At 42.9% G+C, this 19333-nt stretch overlaps 1 protein-coding gene across 3 annotated transcripts in view; it reads left to right on the plus strand.

Annotated features, from left to right (window-relative positions):
• TUNAR (transmembrane neural differentiation associated intracellular calcium regulator) overlaps positions 1 to 1511 on the plus strand; it is a 70139-nt gene extending 68628 nt beyond the window's left edge. For all 3 annotated transcript variants that reach the window (XM_072986626.2, XM_078383757.1, XM_078383756.1), the window contains exon 3: positions 620 to 1511. In XM_072986626.2, coding sequence (XP_072842727.2) covers positions 620 to 805 — 186 coding nt within the window. In that variant the 3' untranslated portion in view covers positions 806 to 1511. The remainder of the gene's footprint in view (positions 1 to 619) is intronic.
• Positions 1512 to 19333: the final 17822 nt, after the last annotated feature.

The following is a 19333-nucleotide window of genomic DNA, read 5'->3' on the forward strand; positions in this document are numbered from 1 at the left end:
GATAACCCAGCATTGGAAGAAGGAGTTTCTGAAGTGCTGATTCTGTGTGTTTTTTACAACAGGAACTCTTCTCAGTTTCCAAACGGGGCAATTTAGCTTGGCTTTGTAACTAGTGTACAAGAAGTAAGCGCATTCATTATTTGCATGTCTGATTTTTCAGAAAAGAAAGGCTGCCTGAATCACTTTTCAAGAATACTGCCACAATTTCAACTTTAAAGACAACTGGTTGGTAATGTACAATTGGATCCTAAATTAGAAACCCTTGAGGTCTAGATTTGCTTAACTCTGCCCACGCCGCCTGCTCAGAAGGAAACCTCCCATCTAGCGCTTGGGCAGGAATAGGAAGCCTGGGTGGAACTAGGGCTATGTAGGTAAGCCTCAGAGTCGTCCAATGTTGATCCTTCTCCCAGATGCATCTGATGTAGGTGTTTGTAAGGTGTTTCTAACATAAAATCCAGGAATTGAGAATTACGGCATTTGTAGAAAATCCAAAATTCCCATAGGAAGTCCTAAGACGTTGGTCACCAAAGCAAGATCAGGTCAGCATCTAAATATCTGAGTGGAAGCTTACATTTTTTTTGATCCTCTCTTTGTCTCTCACCCTCTCTTTCAACTGTAGGTTAGCCTGAGGAGAAGGTTAAAGTCATTGGCTACCAAGATGGTAATCATGAGCGGAAATGAAGAGGAAAAAGGGAACCAAGAAAAAGAAAGCAAGGAGGAATCTATCTTGGCAATGCTGGGGATTATTGGGACAATCCTAAACCTCATCGTGATCATTTTTGTGTACATCTACACGACATTGTGAACCACGGAGGCAAACCAGAGAAGACAGCTGACAAGAGGTGATGGCAAACAATGCTCGCTGTTGACAGGCGGCTTAATGAGAATTGACTCTGTAGTATATTAAGACGTCACAATAGCATCGCCCCGTGCCTGCCGGCAGTGGAGGTTGAAGCACAATTAATTGAACCAGACTTTTTTTTTCTCACACAGTTACGAACAAAACTCCTCTCTCTTCCCACTCCCCACCTCTCTGCTCTGCCTTTTCTCTTTATCTCAAGAAAGGACTGGAAATTCGTAACTCTTGGTTTGGGAGGGAGGAACCAACCATAACTGGTTACGGACAAAGCGTTTCAATACCACCCAAGACCAGACACTATTGGAAACAGTGAGAAATGCCTAGCATTTCCACATCAGTAGATGTTCCTCAGATACTGACGTATCCCATTCAGTTGCATTGTCTTCTTTTTTTGGGGGGGGCTTCTTTTCATCAAAGCTGGCAAGCTTTTGAGTTTAAAAGGAACATATGGTGCAATCACAAGGTTGGAGAGGGGGGAAAAACATCTATTCTACTCAGCTGCCTGAGCAAACAAAAGATAAAACCTTCAGCAAAGTAAAGTTAGATGACATCTCTTTTCTCTCTCTCATCAGCTTGACATCTGTGTCTCTTCATACCAATGTTTATAATATATATTTTTAATAAACGTGTTATATTTTTAGCATGAGCCAAACCTCTAGTGACGCTTGTGTTGTTTCTTCTGCCTAGGTTTGTTCTTTTTTTCCTTCCATTGTCTCCTTCTCCCCCTTAACCACCTTTCCTTCTACCCTTTCGCTCACATGCCTTCCCCTTAATAGCATATCTTATGTTTTTCCAACAATTAAGTAACCATCCTGTTTTTAAAGCCACTGCGCCGCATTCCGCAGTAAACATGCAATGTGCTTACATGCCTGATTTGAAGTTGGAATGTCAGATGGAAAACATTGCCTTTAATATGAAGGTATGACAATGTTGCAGGCTGACCTTTGCTGACTCACTTCATGGGCACAGCTAGAAACAAATGACGAAAATGAAAGAAATTGTGTTGCTATACAGAATCAGGGAAGAATCATCTCGCCTTCATTCTACTGCTACAGAAGAGGTGTAGTGGAGCCAGGGTGCAACAGGGTTGAAGCCCTAGGACTTTATAGAGCAGCAAGAACTATGGTATCCCTCCCCCACAATTCATTTAGGTTTCCCCATTCAAATTAAGCTTAGCTACAGCTGTCTCAGTGGCTGGGAGAGAACTAGATTTTCTCAGGAATAGTATATTATTGCAAACTGTTGTTATGAAAAATGACAGTTTTCTCTTGATTTGGCCATTAAGACGCCTTAACTGTACAAAGCACCTGTTCCTATTTTCTTGATAGAGATTACAGTTTGGGGCTTGCTTACTTACTTACTTACTTACTTACTTACTTACTTACTTACTTACTTACTTACTTACTTACTTACTTACTTACTTACTTACTTACTTACTTACTTACTTACTTACTTACTTACTTACTTGACTTTAATATTTCCCATCTGGCTGCCAAGGCCAGTCTGGACAATTCACAACATTACAACATAAACAGCAATTTAAAAACAGCAAACATAATGGCTATGAAAATCACAATTAAACACATATACAAAACAACATAAAATTAACAGGAAATAATTAAAGGTAGTTTAAAGGCAAGGCGGTAGAACTGATAATATAAACATTGAAAGAACCACTGTGTTACGATGTTATAAGGTCCAGGAAGGCCTGTCTAAAAAGCCATATTTTCAGGTATTGTTTAAAAATTCCCAGTGAAGGGGCTTTGTGAATTTCGGGTGGGAGATTATTCCAAAGATGGGGAGCGACTGCCAAGAAGACTTGGTCTTTGGTTTTCTCTTTCCGGGCCTTTCGAAGAGGGTCCATATTCTCAACCGCCCAGCCTGGGAGGATCGTGTAGGACCGATCTCATTGGAAGGAGGCGTTCTCTCAGGTATTGACGTCCCAACCCATTTAGAGCTTTGTAGGTCAGCATTGTCACGTTGAAGCTGGCACAGAAATAAACAGGTAACCAGTGCAGGGTGGCCAGAATAGAGGAGATATTATGGTGTTTCTTCACACCACACAATAGTCTGGCTGCCAGTTTCTGTACATGTGGAAGTTTCCGTAGCAGTTTCTTAGGCAGCCCCATGTGGAGAGCATTACAGTAGTCTAATCTCGACTATCAGTGCAAGGACCTGCATCATGAAGAACCCGATGTCAAGGTAGGGATGCAGCTGGGCAATCCACCTCAGGTGGAGCAGATCACAGATGCTATCTGGAACTCCATTGATAGTGCTGGGTTCCTGTAGATTTGGGGGCTATGGGGAATCTCCCAATGGGAAAGTAAGAGAGAGGGAAGTTGGCAGGTAGAGGATGGAGAGCATAAACCAAGGGTGACAGCAGTCTCTGTTGGAAGTAAGACCTGTGGGAACAATTCCAGATTTGTATAGACAGGTGGCACAAAGACAACCCAGTGTATCCCAGCACATCAATTGAGAAATACATTCCATATGTGTAGACACTAATACTGGGATAATGTATTCAATCTACAGCCAAAGTTTGCTTTGGCAGTCAGCTTCCTGAGGACCTTCTGACATTTTTCTACATCACTGGGATCCTCCTTCACCTTGTACCCTGAAAAGCAGTATCAAAATAGCTTGGCCCAATAGCTCGACATAGGCTGGGTTTTCCATAATCCACCAATTAATCCAGATGATAACTTTATTTGGCTGTTCAGTACCATCCTCTACTGCCTTGTGGCTATATCCACTCATGGAAAAGGCTTCAGGAGTTAACCTTGAGGCAAAATCCAGAGCTGGAGTCCCGAAGGCAGTTCGTGTCGTTCTGCCAACTTCTGCGACGTTGCTGGAACCAGTTGTATTGGCTCTTGCCTTTCCATTGTACCATTTCAGCAATGTGGAGAAGGGGGATTTGCTGCTTGGGTAACAACCTATCCTCCATATTAATTTACCCAGGCTTCATGCTCTGGAAAGGACACTTCTTGATACAGAACATGTTACCATAGTCTCTCGAGACTGAAGGATGCCTATGATGACCATGACAGCCAAAAATACCATAACAACCCAGAACTAACTCAGAATGACTGGAGACAACAACACAATTTGGACTCATCCTAAGAATGAAAGATGTTCATATTCCTACCATAAAGCAGGGTCTTAAGATTTTTCTGCACACAGAACAAATATAAAATGGATCTTATTGGAAAAGGGCATCCTAATTGGAGATAATTAGCTCTTTTGAAACTTGGTCGCACAACAGGTAGAATCTCTTGGTTATCGTTTGGGGCTAAGAAACCAGAGAAAGGAAGGGTTGTAATTTGGTTTGTGTCTTCCTTTTGCTTCCTCTGTGCCCACAGAAATGCAATTGACCTCTCTTTGCTTTGGGTAATAATGTAGATCTTTCTCAATGGGGTGCTAAGAGGCTTAATGTTGAGAAAGCACTTTCCAAACCAAGCATGGGGGAGTCATCAAAGCACACCGTCTTTGCTCTTGTTTTGCTAATTCAACCACGCAATGATGAAGAAAAAAGAACTCAATAAGGAGGTCTAACCCTGCCAGACCTGGACTCCCAGTTCCTGCAAACACAGGATGGAAAAAGCTGGACTAACCAAGAGGGTTACAGAACCTCAGGGCACTGGTAGAAAGCCCAAGGAATTTCTATGTTTTGTCAATGTTTTTCCCTTGGTTTTGGACTGCTATTTTACCTGGTAAGCCAGATTTCACTTGAATTCTGGATCCTTTTCCCTAGGGAAAAAAAACTGTGCCCATTTCCACAGGGAGCTGGTCCAGAAGCAGAGTTTCTGCCTCTCCCAATCCTTTGCTTTCCAGCCACTGTAATTCCATGTTCAGATTTTGTCCATGAAATCTGCCGAACCAGGCAACCTGATGACTAGAGATGGGAAAAGCTACTTCTTTTTTTGGCCATAGTGGCTAGACAATCATGGGAACTGTAGTTCAAAACAGTAACTCTTCTTACCACTAGAAAAACCATGATCACGCAGATTTATCACTGGATGGCTACACGATCAAATCATGAATTGAGTATATGAGAAGGCTATTACAGATATGATATTGCAGATAGATATTAAGATTTTTCTTTCACATTGAGCATTATTTACAAGGGACAATTTCCAGAGACCAACAGTGACACAGGAACATGGAAGCCATTTTTCTGCAAGCGGTCATACTGTCCATTATGTTAGATATCCTTTGATTCGTATTCCTGCATCAAACAGTGGGTTGGACTTGACGGTCTCAGAGGCCCCTTCCAACTTCATGATTCTATGAATATTCTCTCTCTCTCTCAACAGACAACAACCTTTGCTCTTTTTAAACTATTTCTCCACATTTCAGTTATTTCAGGAGCAAGTGGGAAATTAGTACAGCAGCAAAAAAGACAAAACTAGAATATTTCTCCCTGATTGACTATGTTATTATTTTATTTTACTATTACTTTATTATTACCAGGTACCTGCCTGTCCACTAAGTCTCCTACCCAGGTTCCTAGTATTGATGGACAACTTCATGGTCAATGATTTCCCTCTAAAATTGTTTAGCTTTCATTCCAACGTGGACTGGGGAGCTCTTAGGACACCTTCAAAAAGAATACAGTGGTGCCTCGCTAGACGATGATAATCAGTTCCACTGAAATAGCTGTTTGGCGAAATCGTTGTATAGCAAAAAGCATTTCCCCACTGGAATCCATTGAAACCTGTTTAATGCGTTCCAATGGGGAAGAATCGTCGTTGTCAAACGGAGATCGGCCATAGGAAAGCCGCTTTGCGAACCGCTGATCAGCTGTTTAAATCACTGTCTTATGAAGCTTAGGTCCCCAAAACACCTGTTTTGCGAGCGCAGAGGAAGCTGTCAAAATTGTCGTCTAGCGAAAATCGATTTGCAGAGCAGGGACCAAACATTGTCCAGCGAAATTCCCCCATAGGAATCACTGTTTTGTGAATCGATATAGCGATTGCAAAAAGTCAATGTCTAGCGAAAAAACTGTCATGTGGGGCAACTGTCTAGTGAGGCACCACTGTATTGTCCTCTGGCAGATCTTCAAATGGAGGGCCATCCTCCCTAAAGGAGAATGTGTGACTATCCCTGCCTGGTTTCAATCTAGATGGTAGATTGCTAGGGAGTGCCAAGGATCTGTTTGAAATGCTACATGAGCCATTGGTGCTAATCAGCAGGGATGTCGGCAGGTCTTTGGGCCTGAACACCAAGCCCTAAGATTCAAATCCCAAGTCCCTACTGAAAACAAGTATTTTCCCCTAGGAAAAAAGGGAGGTGTGGGTTGGTTCCAAGTCACAACTCACATCTGAATCTTTGGGGGGTGGGGATGGAAACAAGTCAAGTCCAAGTCACCACTGCAACTTCGGTCCAACTTGACAGCGAGTAACGCAACTCAAGTTCTCATCTAATCAGAGCTGGCAAACCTGATCCAGATGCACCAAGACTGGTCCAGATGCACCAACAGACACAGTAAAAGGTAGCATGATTTGCTATGAATTTGCAGCCTTGCAAATGTGGGGCAAGCAACTGGGAGAGTGCAAAGCAAGATGAGAGACAGACTGAGATTGATATATTGTTTGTGTGTGTGTGTGAGAGAGAGAGAGAAATATATAGAGAGAGAGACTGGGGAGGGGGGCTTGAGTCCCTTTTGTTTCTAGTCTCACCTCCTACCACTTCTGGCTCTTTCCACCTCTTCTTGTGGCTCTTGCGTGATTTTTTTCTTACAGTTGACACTGGCAGGCAGAAGCTCTCCAGGATTTCAGGTGGAAATGCCAATCCACTTGTGCCCAAATTTAGAACCTCTTCCACTCTGTGCACATGCTCCACTACTGTGGGGTATGTTAGGCTTTAACCATTTATTTGTTTGTTTCTTTTATTAATCATGCTACTCTTCCCTGCTCCTCCTCAGTCATTCGCCTTCAGCGGGAACTTAATCATGTTCACCTTGTGTAGGATGGTGAGGTGGGAGACACTGGTGAACGGTTGGCTTTTGGAGCAGAAAAAAACGCTGTTATGGAGTGTAAACGTCTCAGGATCTCGAGTTCCAGATTCTGGAACTTCTTGTCCAGAAAAGAAAGGTGGTTTTTGTTTGTTTTATTTGCAGGAGGAAAAAATCTCCAGCACAACACAGTTTCTTTGCTCTCCAGACTCCCATCCCAAGCCTTTAAAAAAAAAAAGCAAGCAAGCTGGGATTCAGTTACATTTACATGTTCTAATTATATATTACGTGCAAACATCTTCTGATTGCTATTACTAATTACTACAAGGTGATCGAAGATGAGTTTAGAATTGCCTGGACACACTGGTCTGAGTAGGTCCTTTCCTTTACCTTTCTGATATTTCTCTCTCTTTCTCTCAGTGTTTCATACTGATTAATTGAAAAGTCCGTTCTCCCTGTAGAACAGGGGGGGCATTTTCCTGGGTCACATCACAGGCCAAACGTCTATGTTTGTTGCGAGTGCTCCATGCCCCTGTCATTCTCCGTTGTTGATGGCGGTAGTATGTGTTGGGGGAGAGAGAGAGCAAAGTTGAAAACACACAATGGAAGAACAAGCCTGAGGGCGTGAAATCAAATCAAGGCTTCCCATGAAACAGTGTGGAACATTGGGCAGATGATCAGCAAATGCACTGTAAGAAATACTCCGGCACAGGTGGGACAATGAACTATAGGCTCGGCACTGGGATGTAGCTTTTTTCAGATATTGCTTCCCAGACCTAGTTTCCGAAATCCACATTTAAGCATTCAGGTTGTGGTGCCTTTATATGTTTGGGAGACTCGGGCTGAAACTACACTATCCAGAAAAAAAAACAGACCAGATCTGCAAGTGACTCCTGCCCCTGTGTGTGGGGTCAAGCCATATAATGGTTCCAAATGTTGTGGAATCCGGTTCTTTTCTGCTTTAGTTTTAAGAAATACGCCTTAGTTGTGGGTGGGTACAGGACCACTCCTTTTTCTTAGCAATTGTCTGCCTAATTCTTTCCCACCTGCTCCATTCATTGCTCACCCTTGCTCTCTTTTGACTCTTGTTGTGTCTTCAGTTTTTTTCCCCTTTGTGCCTCGGTGCATGCACATGGAGGGCCAATTCCTTTTTATTTAACCTGTATTTCAAATCAAAGATCTGCAGAGGCTCATAAAAAATTTTTTTTAAAGGATAGGTGCACTTATTTATTTATTTATTTATTTATTTATTTATTTATTTATTTATTTATTTATTTATTTATTTATTTATTTATTTATTTATTTATTTATTTATTTAATGTATTGTATGACTTAGTGAGTGGTGGTTTACATAGCAATAAACTGACATCGTATAGGATCACACAAGAACAAAGTAACGATCCCCTCAGTCTCCCACCAAAGCGATCAGGTGTTACATAATCTAAAGAGTGAGCACTCAATGGCACCTGCCATAAAATAAAATCCTAATAAAGCAAAAAAAAAAAAAAAAAACCAGAACTAAACATAACATATAGCAAATACAATAAAAACAGAACAAAATTAAATTGAGGGACATGAGTTAGTATAAGCAAGAACATCACTGAAGGCCTGCCTAAACAATACAGTTTTAAGAAGTCTTCTAAAGCTTTGGAGGAAGGGAGGCCTGTCTCATTTCCAAAGGAAGTCTATTCCGTAAAGAGGGTCCCACCACCAAAATCACCCTATTCCTGATTGAATTTTTACTTAGAGTGGGCACCCTCAGTAATAAGATCTGGGAGGACTGAGTTGACTAGGTAGATGTTCTTGGGGAGAGACGCTCTCAAGATGATCTCATCTTGAGATGTCATGCCCAGCCCTGACAAGCCTAACATGTTAGTGTACATGTTCACCCAAGCTGCAGTAAGCCCAATTAGAACTTAGAAAAAAGTTTTGTAACTAGGCTATGTTTTACAAGTTGCAAACACAGACAAAGATGAAGAGATATAGCGTATCTCTGCACAGCGCCACAAGAGGACTCTTCTCTTTGCCTTCCATCAGAATCCATCTTGCCCTACCATTGTAGTACATCATCTTGTGAGACAGATGTGTCTCTGATGGAGAGGAACTGTCATAGAACCATAGAATCATCATTGGGTTGGAAGGGACCTTGGCGGTCTTCTAGTCCAACCCCCTGCCCAAGGCAGGAGACCTCATACCATCATGCACTTCCTACCATCCTGGACAGATGGCTGTCTAATATTTTCTTGAAAACCTCCAGTGATGGGGCACCCATCAGTTACAAGCCACCTATGCATTGCATGCGGATCCATCCTCCAAGTAGGGCTGAAAAAAACTCCTGCTCAAAAATACTGGACTGGATAAACCAAGAGTCCAATACAATATAAGACACCATCCCATATTTCTATGATTAGCCCAGAGAAATATGAAGTCCTGGAAAAAAATCAGTCCAGTCCAGACATTACATTTAATGATTGTTCTTGGCATTTTTCAGTCACAGTTGGCTTCGGACATTGCTGGCTTTTTTGGAAGGGGGATACAATGTTGCTGTGGTTGCTTGTATACCACATGTTCTACATGTAATTGTACATTTATGCAAACAGATTTCTCAAATAATTTTCAAGGCAACATTTTTATGAGCAACATAATGGAAAGTTTATTGTTTTCTAGTTGGTCCTCATCATCCACTTCATGCAAACATCCACTTCATGGCCAGCCCCATCCACTTCATGGCCAGCCTCATAGCTGGCTTGTGATTGGAGCAGGAAGGATTCACCCTGAAAATTTTGGGATGATGTGCCCATCTTCCTTTGATCACAAAGCAACCCCCTCCTTCAGCCAGCCCTGCCATTAGGCAAAGTAAGACAGCTTTGTCATACATCAAAGGGTGTCTGAACTGGCTTGGTATGTAGGAAGGTTGAAATCAGAACCTGGTACATACATGACATTAAAGCAGGGTGGGAATACCTGTTGAGATGCTGTTGGACTACAACTTCTATTAGCCCTAGGTAGCAGAGCCAACGGCGATGGCTGATAGGAAATGCACTCTAATAATATCTGGAGAATCACACACTTCTCAACTGCTCCCAGAGACAGAGGAAATCAGAGGACAACAAAACTTTTTTCCCACAGGAGGAAAAGAAAAATGCACCGGATACATCTCTGAGCATCCATACCTGTGGCTCATGTGGTAGGTACATCTATATTGTAAAGGAAGTACATCTCTGTGCAGCAGAGTTCAGGAAGTTCCTTTTGAAGTGTGCTTTGTTCCCATCAGTTACCTCAGTGTTTGAACAATTAGTCTCTTGTCAGCACTTGTTATAGGGCTGAAAAAAGTATCTCCTGTTATTTGATGCATTGCTCATTGGCTTTTGTCACTTTCTATTACATTTTTGAACACAGCTTGAGATTAATAAGAAGATGGCATGAAAATTGAAAATCCAGTGAAAGTATCTCTAGATGTGGTATTAAATGTTCCCTTAAAGAGTGATGTCTTTGGAAGTAACCTGAAAGCATTACTCATTATGCCAATGAGAAAACGTTGTTGTTACTGGCTATGTTAGGTAAAGGTAAAGGTTCCCCTTGACAATTTTTGTCCAGTCATGTTCAACTCTAGGGGGGCGGTGCTCATCCCCGTTTCCAAGACATAGAGCCAGCATTTGTCCGAAGACAATCTTCCGTGGTCACAGAACTGAGGTGGTCCTTATTTATCTACTCGCATTTGCATGCTTTCGAACAGCTAGGTTGACAGGAACTAGGACAAGGGACGGGGGTTCACTCCGTCATGTGGATTTGATCTTACAGCTGAAGATCTACAGACCTTACAGCACAGAGGCTTCTGTGCTGTAACCTGCAGCTCTACCACGTCCCTCTACTGCCACCACGTCCCTCTGGCTATGTTACATTATGTTACTGGCTATGTTACTTTATGACATACACAGTATTTTCTTCCTGCCTTCATTGCCCCACCCCAATTAGCAGCTGCTAGTAATTGTGATATTTGTAAGTAGCTACTTCCAGGCTGTGGCCTGCATCCATAGCATGGCTCAGAACACCTTGCCTTCCTCATATCCTAACACAAATCCACATCTATTTAGTCCCCCCAACGTCCCTCTCTCTCCCAACCAACTTATCTGCCTCCAGAAATTCATATATGTTTTTGTTCATTCTGACAGTTGTATAAGTCATTGTGGTGATGGGAAAAGAAACCCTCGTGCCAGGATTCCACCGCTCGGGAAACTAAATAAAGAAGCAATCGATAAACATGCCGACTGCTCTTCCATCACGCAGCTCTGGAGTTACTCTGAGATTTACTGAGATGTGAGTAACCATAAAACCGAGCCCAGCCGCTATTTTTCCAGGCTCCATTTCATATCAGCTCTTTATTTATAGCCTTGATTCCCTAGACAGAAAGCTTCATTCTCTTCCTTCTTTCAACTCCCCCTCCCCCGATGTACAGTTCTTTCTCTAGCACTGCTTTATGCCGATTAAGTCCTTCACATTATACTCTTGGGTACCATGCCCTGATGTTGCAGTTCTGCACAAGCAGGAACTACAGAATCGTAACCAATGAAGGGCAAACATTAACCAATAAAGGGCAAACACTTTTTCATAGTTACTCCCCAACCCAACCCAAAAGAGGCCAATTTCTCATAAGGCAAAGCTCCCATTCATGGAAGCGCTGTACGTTTGTTCAGCTAAAAGTGCTTACCCCAGCCCTACTGGAGAACCTCATCATCTACAAAGTTCCATTTGATGTCTGGGTAGGATGGAAATGTGGGAGTTGGGATTGAGCACGCACACCCCTCCCAATCATGCTTCAATCCTTACCTGGTTTCAACCTGCAACACCGGAAGGGGGTTTAATGCATGTGGTGATGATTTTGGAAGTTCAGTGGGGCACCATAAGCAAAGAGCCTGTCTCTCACACAATCATTCTATGGTGCACCTTCCCTCTGGCCCAACCAGCTGGCTGGACATTTGTTTGTATGAGCCCGCCTGTATTTGGATGGCTAATGAAAAGTTTTGCATTTGATGCCATTATTGAAGGTTATTTTGCCTCTTCTGCAGTGGTTCTCATGCATGGGTCCCCAATTTGCGGCCTTCTTTAAACAAAAACCGGAGGCCATCCACCGGGACCTAGAGATCTCCTCTTTATCAGTGGATCGAGCTGAGACGTCCAGCGCATTGTCTTGCCTGGAAATTTTAACACAATTTCAGCCATCAGTGGAGGTTGACAGAGTCCTTGATCACTGCAGGGTCACCACCTCCTCACTAGATCTTTGCCCGGCCTGGCTCTTGAAATCAGCCAGGCCGATAACAACTGAGTCGGCAGAGGCTATTATTAATAGGTCTCTCCTCGAGGGCAGGGTCCCCCTTGCCCTCAAGGAGACATTCATTAAGCCTATCCGGGAAAAAAACAATCTGGTGGCTGATGATATTAACAACTATTGTCCAGTTGCCAATATCTCCTTTATGGTGGAGGGAGTGGTGGTCGATCAGTTTCAGGCTCTCCTGGAGGAGACCAATGCCCTTGATCCGTCCCAGTCTGGGTTCAGGCTGTGTCATGGGGTCCTTTTTAAGGATCCACAGGGGGAGCGCGGAGCTTGCGCGTGCACATGTGCATGTCATGCTCATGGGGGCACTCACGTGCATGTACACAGAGCACTCGCAGGGGACAGAATGCGCTTGTGCACATGCAAGTGACGGCGCTCACAGCGAGGTAGAAGATCTGTGTCTGAGGCCATGGACTGCTGCCGGGTCGTCAACCAGGGGTTGGGGACCTCTGAGTTCAGGTAAGAGCTGGGTGGGTGTCCTTTTGTCACCCTGAGTGGGGACATGTTGAACAAGAACTTCAGCCTATGTCCAAAGATCCATCTGACTCACATGTTCTGGGTGCTGATCTGGTTGAGCAAGAGAGACCTGTCATTCTGATATAATTTTTTCTGCAATTCTGCAGAGCCCAGGATTGCTCTGGAGCTGTGACCAATTCTTCATTGGTGCACACACTGATGTAGGCCTGCTCTGGCTCACAGACGGCTTGTGGGTGCAGGCTGCTTGCTGTATCTCTTTTCTTTCTGTTCATCTGTTAAGCCCATGGCTCTGTTAGGGGGGCTCTGCCCTTCTGTTTCTGCAGTCTGTTGTTTTAGACTCTTGTTCATAACTTTCTTTTTTCTAAGCATACATTTTTTCGTGCTTTCCTTGAATATGTATATTTGTTGTTGATCTTAATCAGAACTTGGAAAAGTAACTTTTTCAGAATACAGGTGAGCTCCAAAAGGTTACTTTTCCAAATTCTGTTATTAATTGCTCAGGTTTCAAAATACCAGCATTAAAACTCTTCCCTTTTAAGTAACAAAGGGCAATTTCACACATTACATAGAAGACAGGGAGATATGGTCTCCCATTTGCATTACATTGATCACATTGAGGGGACAGAGAACCCAACTGAATTGTTCAAAGATATGTGGTGAATAAACTGTGCATATTTTATTTGTACACCTGTGTTTTTCTGCAAAAGTCATGGCAGTTCTGTGAATCTATTCCAGATTTTATTTTGCACTTGGCAGGAGCTATCTGAGATTCTGAACCTCACCACAAAACAGGTTTGGCACATTTTAACTCCTGTACAGTGCAGAGCAAAACTTTTCTAATGATTCTTTGGTGCATATGATTGCTGCTTTCCTTACCTAACCCTATGATGTGGCTGTGGACTTTCTATTTTCTTGCCAATGAAATCGCTTTGCGATGATGGCTCCCCCCCCCATCATCACAAACACCCCATTTTTGCACAGCTGATCGGCAGGGCCGCGCGATCTTCGCAAAGGGCCGTCGATCAGCTGTGCGAAAACGGGGCGTTTGCGATGATAGGGGGGAAGCCATCATCGCAAATGCCCCGTTTTCGCACAGCTGATCGGCGGGGCCCACAATCTTCTTGCGAGGAATCCATCCCAGAAAAGAGCCCCTGCCACACCCACACACCCACACACCCCGGCAAAGCGCAGGTTTCAGAGGCTTCCCCAGTGCATTTCCACTGCCTGTTTACCTGCTGGGCAAGCCTGGGGAAGCTTCTAAGACCAGCGCCGATCAGCTGTGAGGCGGGGAGGGGGAGGGGCTGGAGCAGAGAAGATGGCAAAATGGCTGCCCGCTGTGTTTTCGCCCTGATTTCTCTTTTACAGGGCAACGAAAATGGTGGCCGTATGGAGGATTTTCGCATAAATGTGAGTTTTTTGCCCATAGGAACGCATTAAACAGGTTTTAATGCATTCCTATGGGCTTTTTTATTTCGCATAGCGACGAATCCATATAGCAACGATTTTGGCTGCACGGATTATCGTCGCTATGCGGGGCACCACTGTATTCTTAATCTATATAGCTCACCATGTGCCAGAATGAAGGAAATATTTCAGAGTTTTAAATTTTTGAATAAAAATCTACCAGCTCTGCAGCAGAACTGCAGGGACTTCAGAGTGGAATTCACTTCAAGTATCCACAGAGTAGACCAGCCCCTTTGTTTCTCATCAACAGTCTCAATAACTCACCCTGAGACATTAGTAAGAGAAAGAATAAAAAAAGGTTTCATTTACTCACAATTGAAAAGATCAAAAGAACATACTGTACTAAAACGACTGCTTACAGTGTCAGGCCTCAGCAGGTTCCTGCAGACTTCATTCTAACTGCATGACTTACTTTCATCAAAAGGTGCTTAAGGAAAGAGTTGTGGCTCTCTTCAAAATCAGAGGCAAAGAAGGAACAATTGGTTACTGCTGGATTGATTGACAGTCACCCCAGAGCAGAAAGGTCCCTCCCAGCCAAATTGACCAGAGGCAGCATACAAAGCTGAAATAGTTCCAGCAGGACCCAGTCTGAGGAGGGACTATAGCCCATCCTCAAGGGACGATAACAAGTCAAAAGGAAATACAAGACTGACTAACAGCAGTAGCTCATTTCTTTGGGACAATGAGAAAGTAGAGAAACAGCCAATTAAAAGGCATTCATGACAGATAGGTGTTAAGAGGTGATGCTTCCAGGAAAATCTTCCAACATGAAGAAAGTGCAAGGTTTTCTCCTTCCTACTGGCCAGAAAATGATCATGCTCCCCATGCATTTGTCATGGGGATGGTGCTTCACACCTATCCAACCTAAAAATTATCTTATGGACATTTATTTTATTTTATTTCTTTGTTTTATTTATAGACCACCTTTCTCAGGATAAGGGGAACATGGTGGCTCTCCATATTAAAAGGAATAGAATTAAGAACATGAACAGAATGAAGATAAAAATAATAAAATAAAATAAAATAAAATACAGACATATGAAGTTGTAGAACAGTTAATAACCATGTTAGTCTGTGCAAGCATTATAGGTGAAAACAAAATAAAAATAAAAAATAAAAAAGAGGCAAAAATGTGATAACACCTTAAAGACTAATTTTTATATTTTCTGATGTCAGCTTTCGTAGACAAGTCCATTTCATCAGACATATGAAGAGTTATGCTGGATCACTGCAACGGTCTGTCTAGTACCAAAATTTGCAATTTCTGCTACACTGGAAGCACTGATTCCAAATTCACAGCCTTTTGTGGGATGGGTGTCATCATGGCCTGAATAAACAGCCACCGAAGCCAGAAGGAGTCAACTATAGGGGAAGTCAAGTTGCCCACGGCGTAGCTGCCACAAACTGTTTCACACATTACTCAGTACCATGAAACCACCTGCGGATATACTATTATTAAGTGGCCACCCTGTTATTCAGGTTGCCACTTATATGTACCAAATAAGAGAGAAGAAGAAAACATGGATTTGCTAATATGCTAAGTTACATGGACAGTTGGAAACCTAGCAATGATCTTTATAATTTAAAGAGAGTGACAGGCCTCTGCACATCCGTAGTTGAAATGAAATTAAAACTGGCTAGGGTGTGCTAACGTAAGGAGGTTTTCGCCTCTGTACTTCTCACCCTGAAGTCTGTATCACAGTTCTAGGAACTCAGCAGAAGACAATGAGATCGCTTTGAACACATGCGTCTGTTTTCCTATGGGCATTCTCTCCACATCTCCTTTTAACGTTGCCCTGCAGTGTGCCTTATCCTTCATAACCAATAAATCTTTTGCTGTACCTGTTTGCCACAGAGTGGAAATGTGTTGAAAACCTTTCTTTCTTTCCTTCCCCCCCCCCCTCTGCTCCTGCTAGAGACAGCAGGGTAAACAATGGCCTCTGCAATTCCTCCAGGTGGCTGTCATCTTGAGCAAGTCAAGGGTTCTTTCCCAGAAGGAGGTTTCTGATGAAATAATAAACAATTTTGCATGCTTTCCAACACTGGGTATCAGTGGGAGCTTTTGGGACCTGGAGCAGTGGTTCCCAAACTTGGGTCCCCAGATGTTTTGGGACAAAAATCCCCAGAAGCCTTCAGTACTAGCTGTGTTAACCAGGATTTCTGGGAGTTGTACTCCAAGAATATCTGGAGACCCAAGGTTGAGAACCACTGACCCAAAGGGATCACCCTTCCCCACTAATCTACCGGAAAGTTCTTTTTTCCCCACCCCTGGCTTGCTCCTCCCCTCTTTCTGTTTGTTTGCTTTGCTTCCTTTGTTAATCTCTCTCCCCCCTCCCAAACTCCCTGACTTCTAAGCATAAAGGAATCATGAAAGGGTCTCTCCCACATGTGGACACTCAATTTTCCTATTTCCTACAGTCATTGGCTATAACTATAAACAGCAACTGTAAGTAAAGATAAAATGTTCTCTTTTATTTTCCTACTTAAAGTGCTTCCAGAGTGATTTTTAGCACACAGTGGCGCCTCGCAAGATGAATTTAATTTGTTCCACAGTTAATGTTGTCTTGCGAAAAATTCATCTTGCGAAACATATTTTTTCCCATAGGAATGCATTAAAATCTAATTAATGCGTTCCTATGGGCAAAAAAAGTCAGAACAAAGTCAAATTTGGTTTACAAAGGGTTTATTAAGTGCTCTTTAAAGCCATACGTATTGTGCAGATGATTTTTAAAAATTCAATCAAAAGACTTTAACTTTTTAAACATCATAGAAAAACATTTTATAATCAGCAAACATGAGGCAGGAACAAAAAAATGGAAAACAATCTTCTTACGAAGCATGGCCATAGGAACATTTGTCTTGTGAGTCATCAACCCCCTCCCCATTGCCAAAAACATTTGTCTTGCAAGTTCTTTTGTCCTGCGAGGCATTTGTCTTGCAAGGCACCACTGTATAAGGCACTAGACACTGTGAAAAGGGGTGGGCTACTGAGACTTAAGCTATTCTCTCACTTTCTCTGTGCGGTACCTAATTGTACTAATACTCGGCTAACCATAAAAGGAAATACAGTGATGCCCCGCATAGCGAGGTTAAGCCATTCCGGATTAACCATCGCTATTCGGAAACATCGCTAAACGGAATAGAAAAACCCATTGGACCGCTTTAAACTTCATTTAATGCGTTCCAATGGGCCCCAAACTCACCGTTCACCGATGTTCCTCCATAGCGCAGGCATTTTCGCGCCCTCGGTAAGTGAGGGCAGGGCGCGAAAACGCTGCGCGCGGCCATTTTGGGTCTTCCGGCGGCCATTTTGGAACTGCCGAACAGCTGTTCCCCCGATATCGCAATGCGAATCGTCGCAAAGTGATTTTTGCCCATTGGAACCATCGGTATGCGATCGCATTAGCGATCCCAAAAAAGGATCGCTATGCGAATTCATCGAATTCACTGTAACCAAATTCTCCAATACTTTCCTCTAGCTGGCTTCTGGGAATGCCTCACACTATTCTCAAGGTGATTTAAGATATGTCTGCCTGCACCTGCCTGTGGGGCTTATTCACCTGTGACAACTGCATCCATTTATCATCAGACGATCTGTGTTGTATAGCATGTTCCAGGTCGCTGCCTCAACATCTCAAGAACATGCCCAAACAAAACTGCTCCATTGCTGCCAAGGACACTTTTCTTATCATAGGGTTTGATAAATCCACTCACTCAAGGTTTTAAGACTCCCGTCAGCACAGGCCATCATAGTGGAGAGGGATTATGGGAACTTTAGTACAAAGACATGGGGAGAATGATAGCTGTCCACTCCTGCCCTGCTTGTATAGTTTTAGTGATGGGATTTTCAGATTTCATGGACTATGTATCCCATCATTCCTGTCTCTGGGAGTCCTACCTGACATACACACACCTTGCAGACACCTAAATGTGGCTTACTTGGGAGAAAAAGCCTCAACTGATCTAGCTCTACCCAAGCTTCCCGTTCCTGCCCTAGTGCTAGTTGGGAGTTTTCATTCTCAACAGAAAGCTAGTCAGAGGTAGGTATAGGTAGGCCTCAAAGCCATCCAGTTTTAAGACTTTTCTGCCAGGCGAACCATATTTGGGGGGCTTGGGTGTGATTTGGGGCCATTTTGAAAAGAGCATTACTGTAAAAATAATAAAGCAAAGCAAAATGCTATTCTTGAAGCACTCTCTGGGTGGTTTACACTTTATTTATGCAATCTACAAATTGCATCTCCAGTGCTCCAGTATTTCATTTACCAATCTCGGAAGGATGGAAGGCTACCATTGAACCCAGGTTGTGAACAGAATCTTGCCTGCAATACTGCAGGCGAAGCACTTCACCAGTAAACAGCAAAAGTCACACATTCACAATATGAGCATTTATGAACAAACGAGTAAAAAAAAATTAAGTGACTTGTTCAAGAACTAAAAAAACGTGGGTTTTTTAAAATTTTATTTTATTGATTGATTGATTGATTGATTGATTGATTGATTGATTGATTGATTGATTGATTGATTGATTGATTTGATTTGATTTGATTTGATTTGATTTGATTTGATTTGTATCCCACCCATCTGGTCTATCTGACCACTCTGAGCGGCTTCCAATATAGTGATAAAAACACATAGTTCCATAAATTTTCAAATGAAAATGTGAAAACCAAGAAAACAAAATAAAGATAAATAAAGGAGAAATGAGAAAAGAGAATCAAGTATTGATTGATTGGAGGGAAGGTAAGTAACCACTAAAAAACTTGTTGTGCTTTTTTAAAAGTTAAGTAACCACTAATGCCAGGGACGTGGTGGCACTGCGGGCTAAACCGCAGAAGCCTCTGTGTGCTGCAGGGTCAGAAGACCAGCAGTCATAAGATCGAATCCACACGACAGAGTGAGTTCCCGTCGCTTGTCCCAGCTCCTGCCAACCTAGCAGTTCGAAAGCATGTAAATGCGAGTAGATAAATAGGTACCACCTTGGTGGGAAGGTAAACAGCGTTCCGTGTATAGCCGCGCTGGCCACGTGACAATGGAAACTGTCTTCGGACAAATGCTGGCTCTGCGGCTTGGAAACGGGGATGAGCACCGCCCCCTAGAGTCGGACACAACTGACTAAATGTCAAGGGGAACCTTTACCTTTACCTTTTAACTACTAATGCCAGTGTGTTTCTTTTTACAGTTCAATTATTCCAAGCTTCTGGTTCAGGGGCTTCTTAGGAAGTGATGTTTTAAAACAACTGTTCAAATTTTA

This window comes from Pogona vitticeps, chromosome 1 (genome assembly GCF_051106095.1).
Source record: "Pogona vitticeps strain Pit_001003342236 chromosome 1, PviZW2.1, whole genome shotgun sequence".
NCBI lineage: Eukaryota > Metazoa > Chordata > Lepidosauria > Squamata > Agamidae > Pogona > Pogona vitticeps.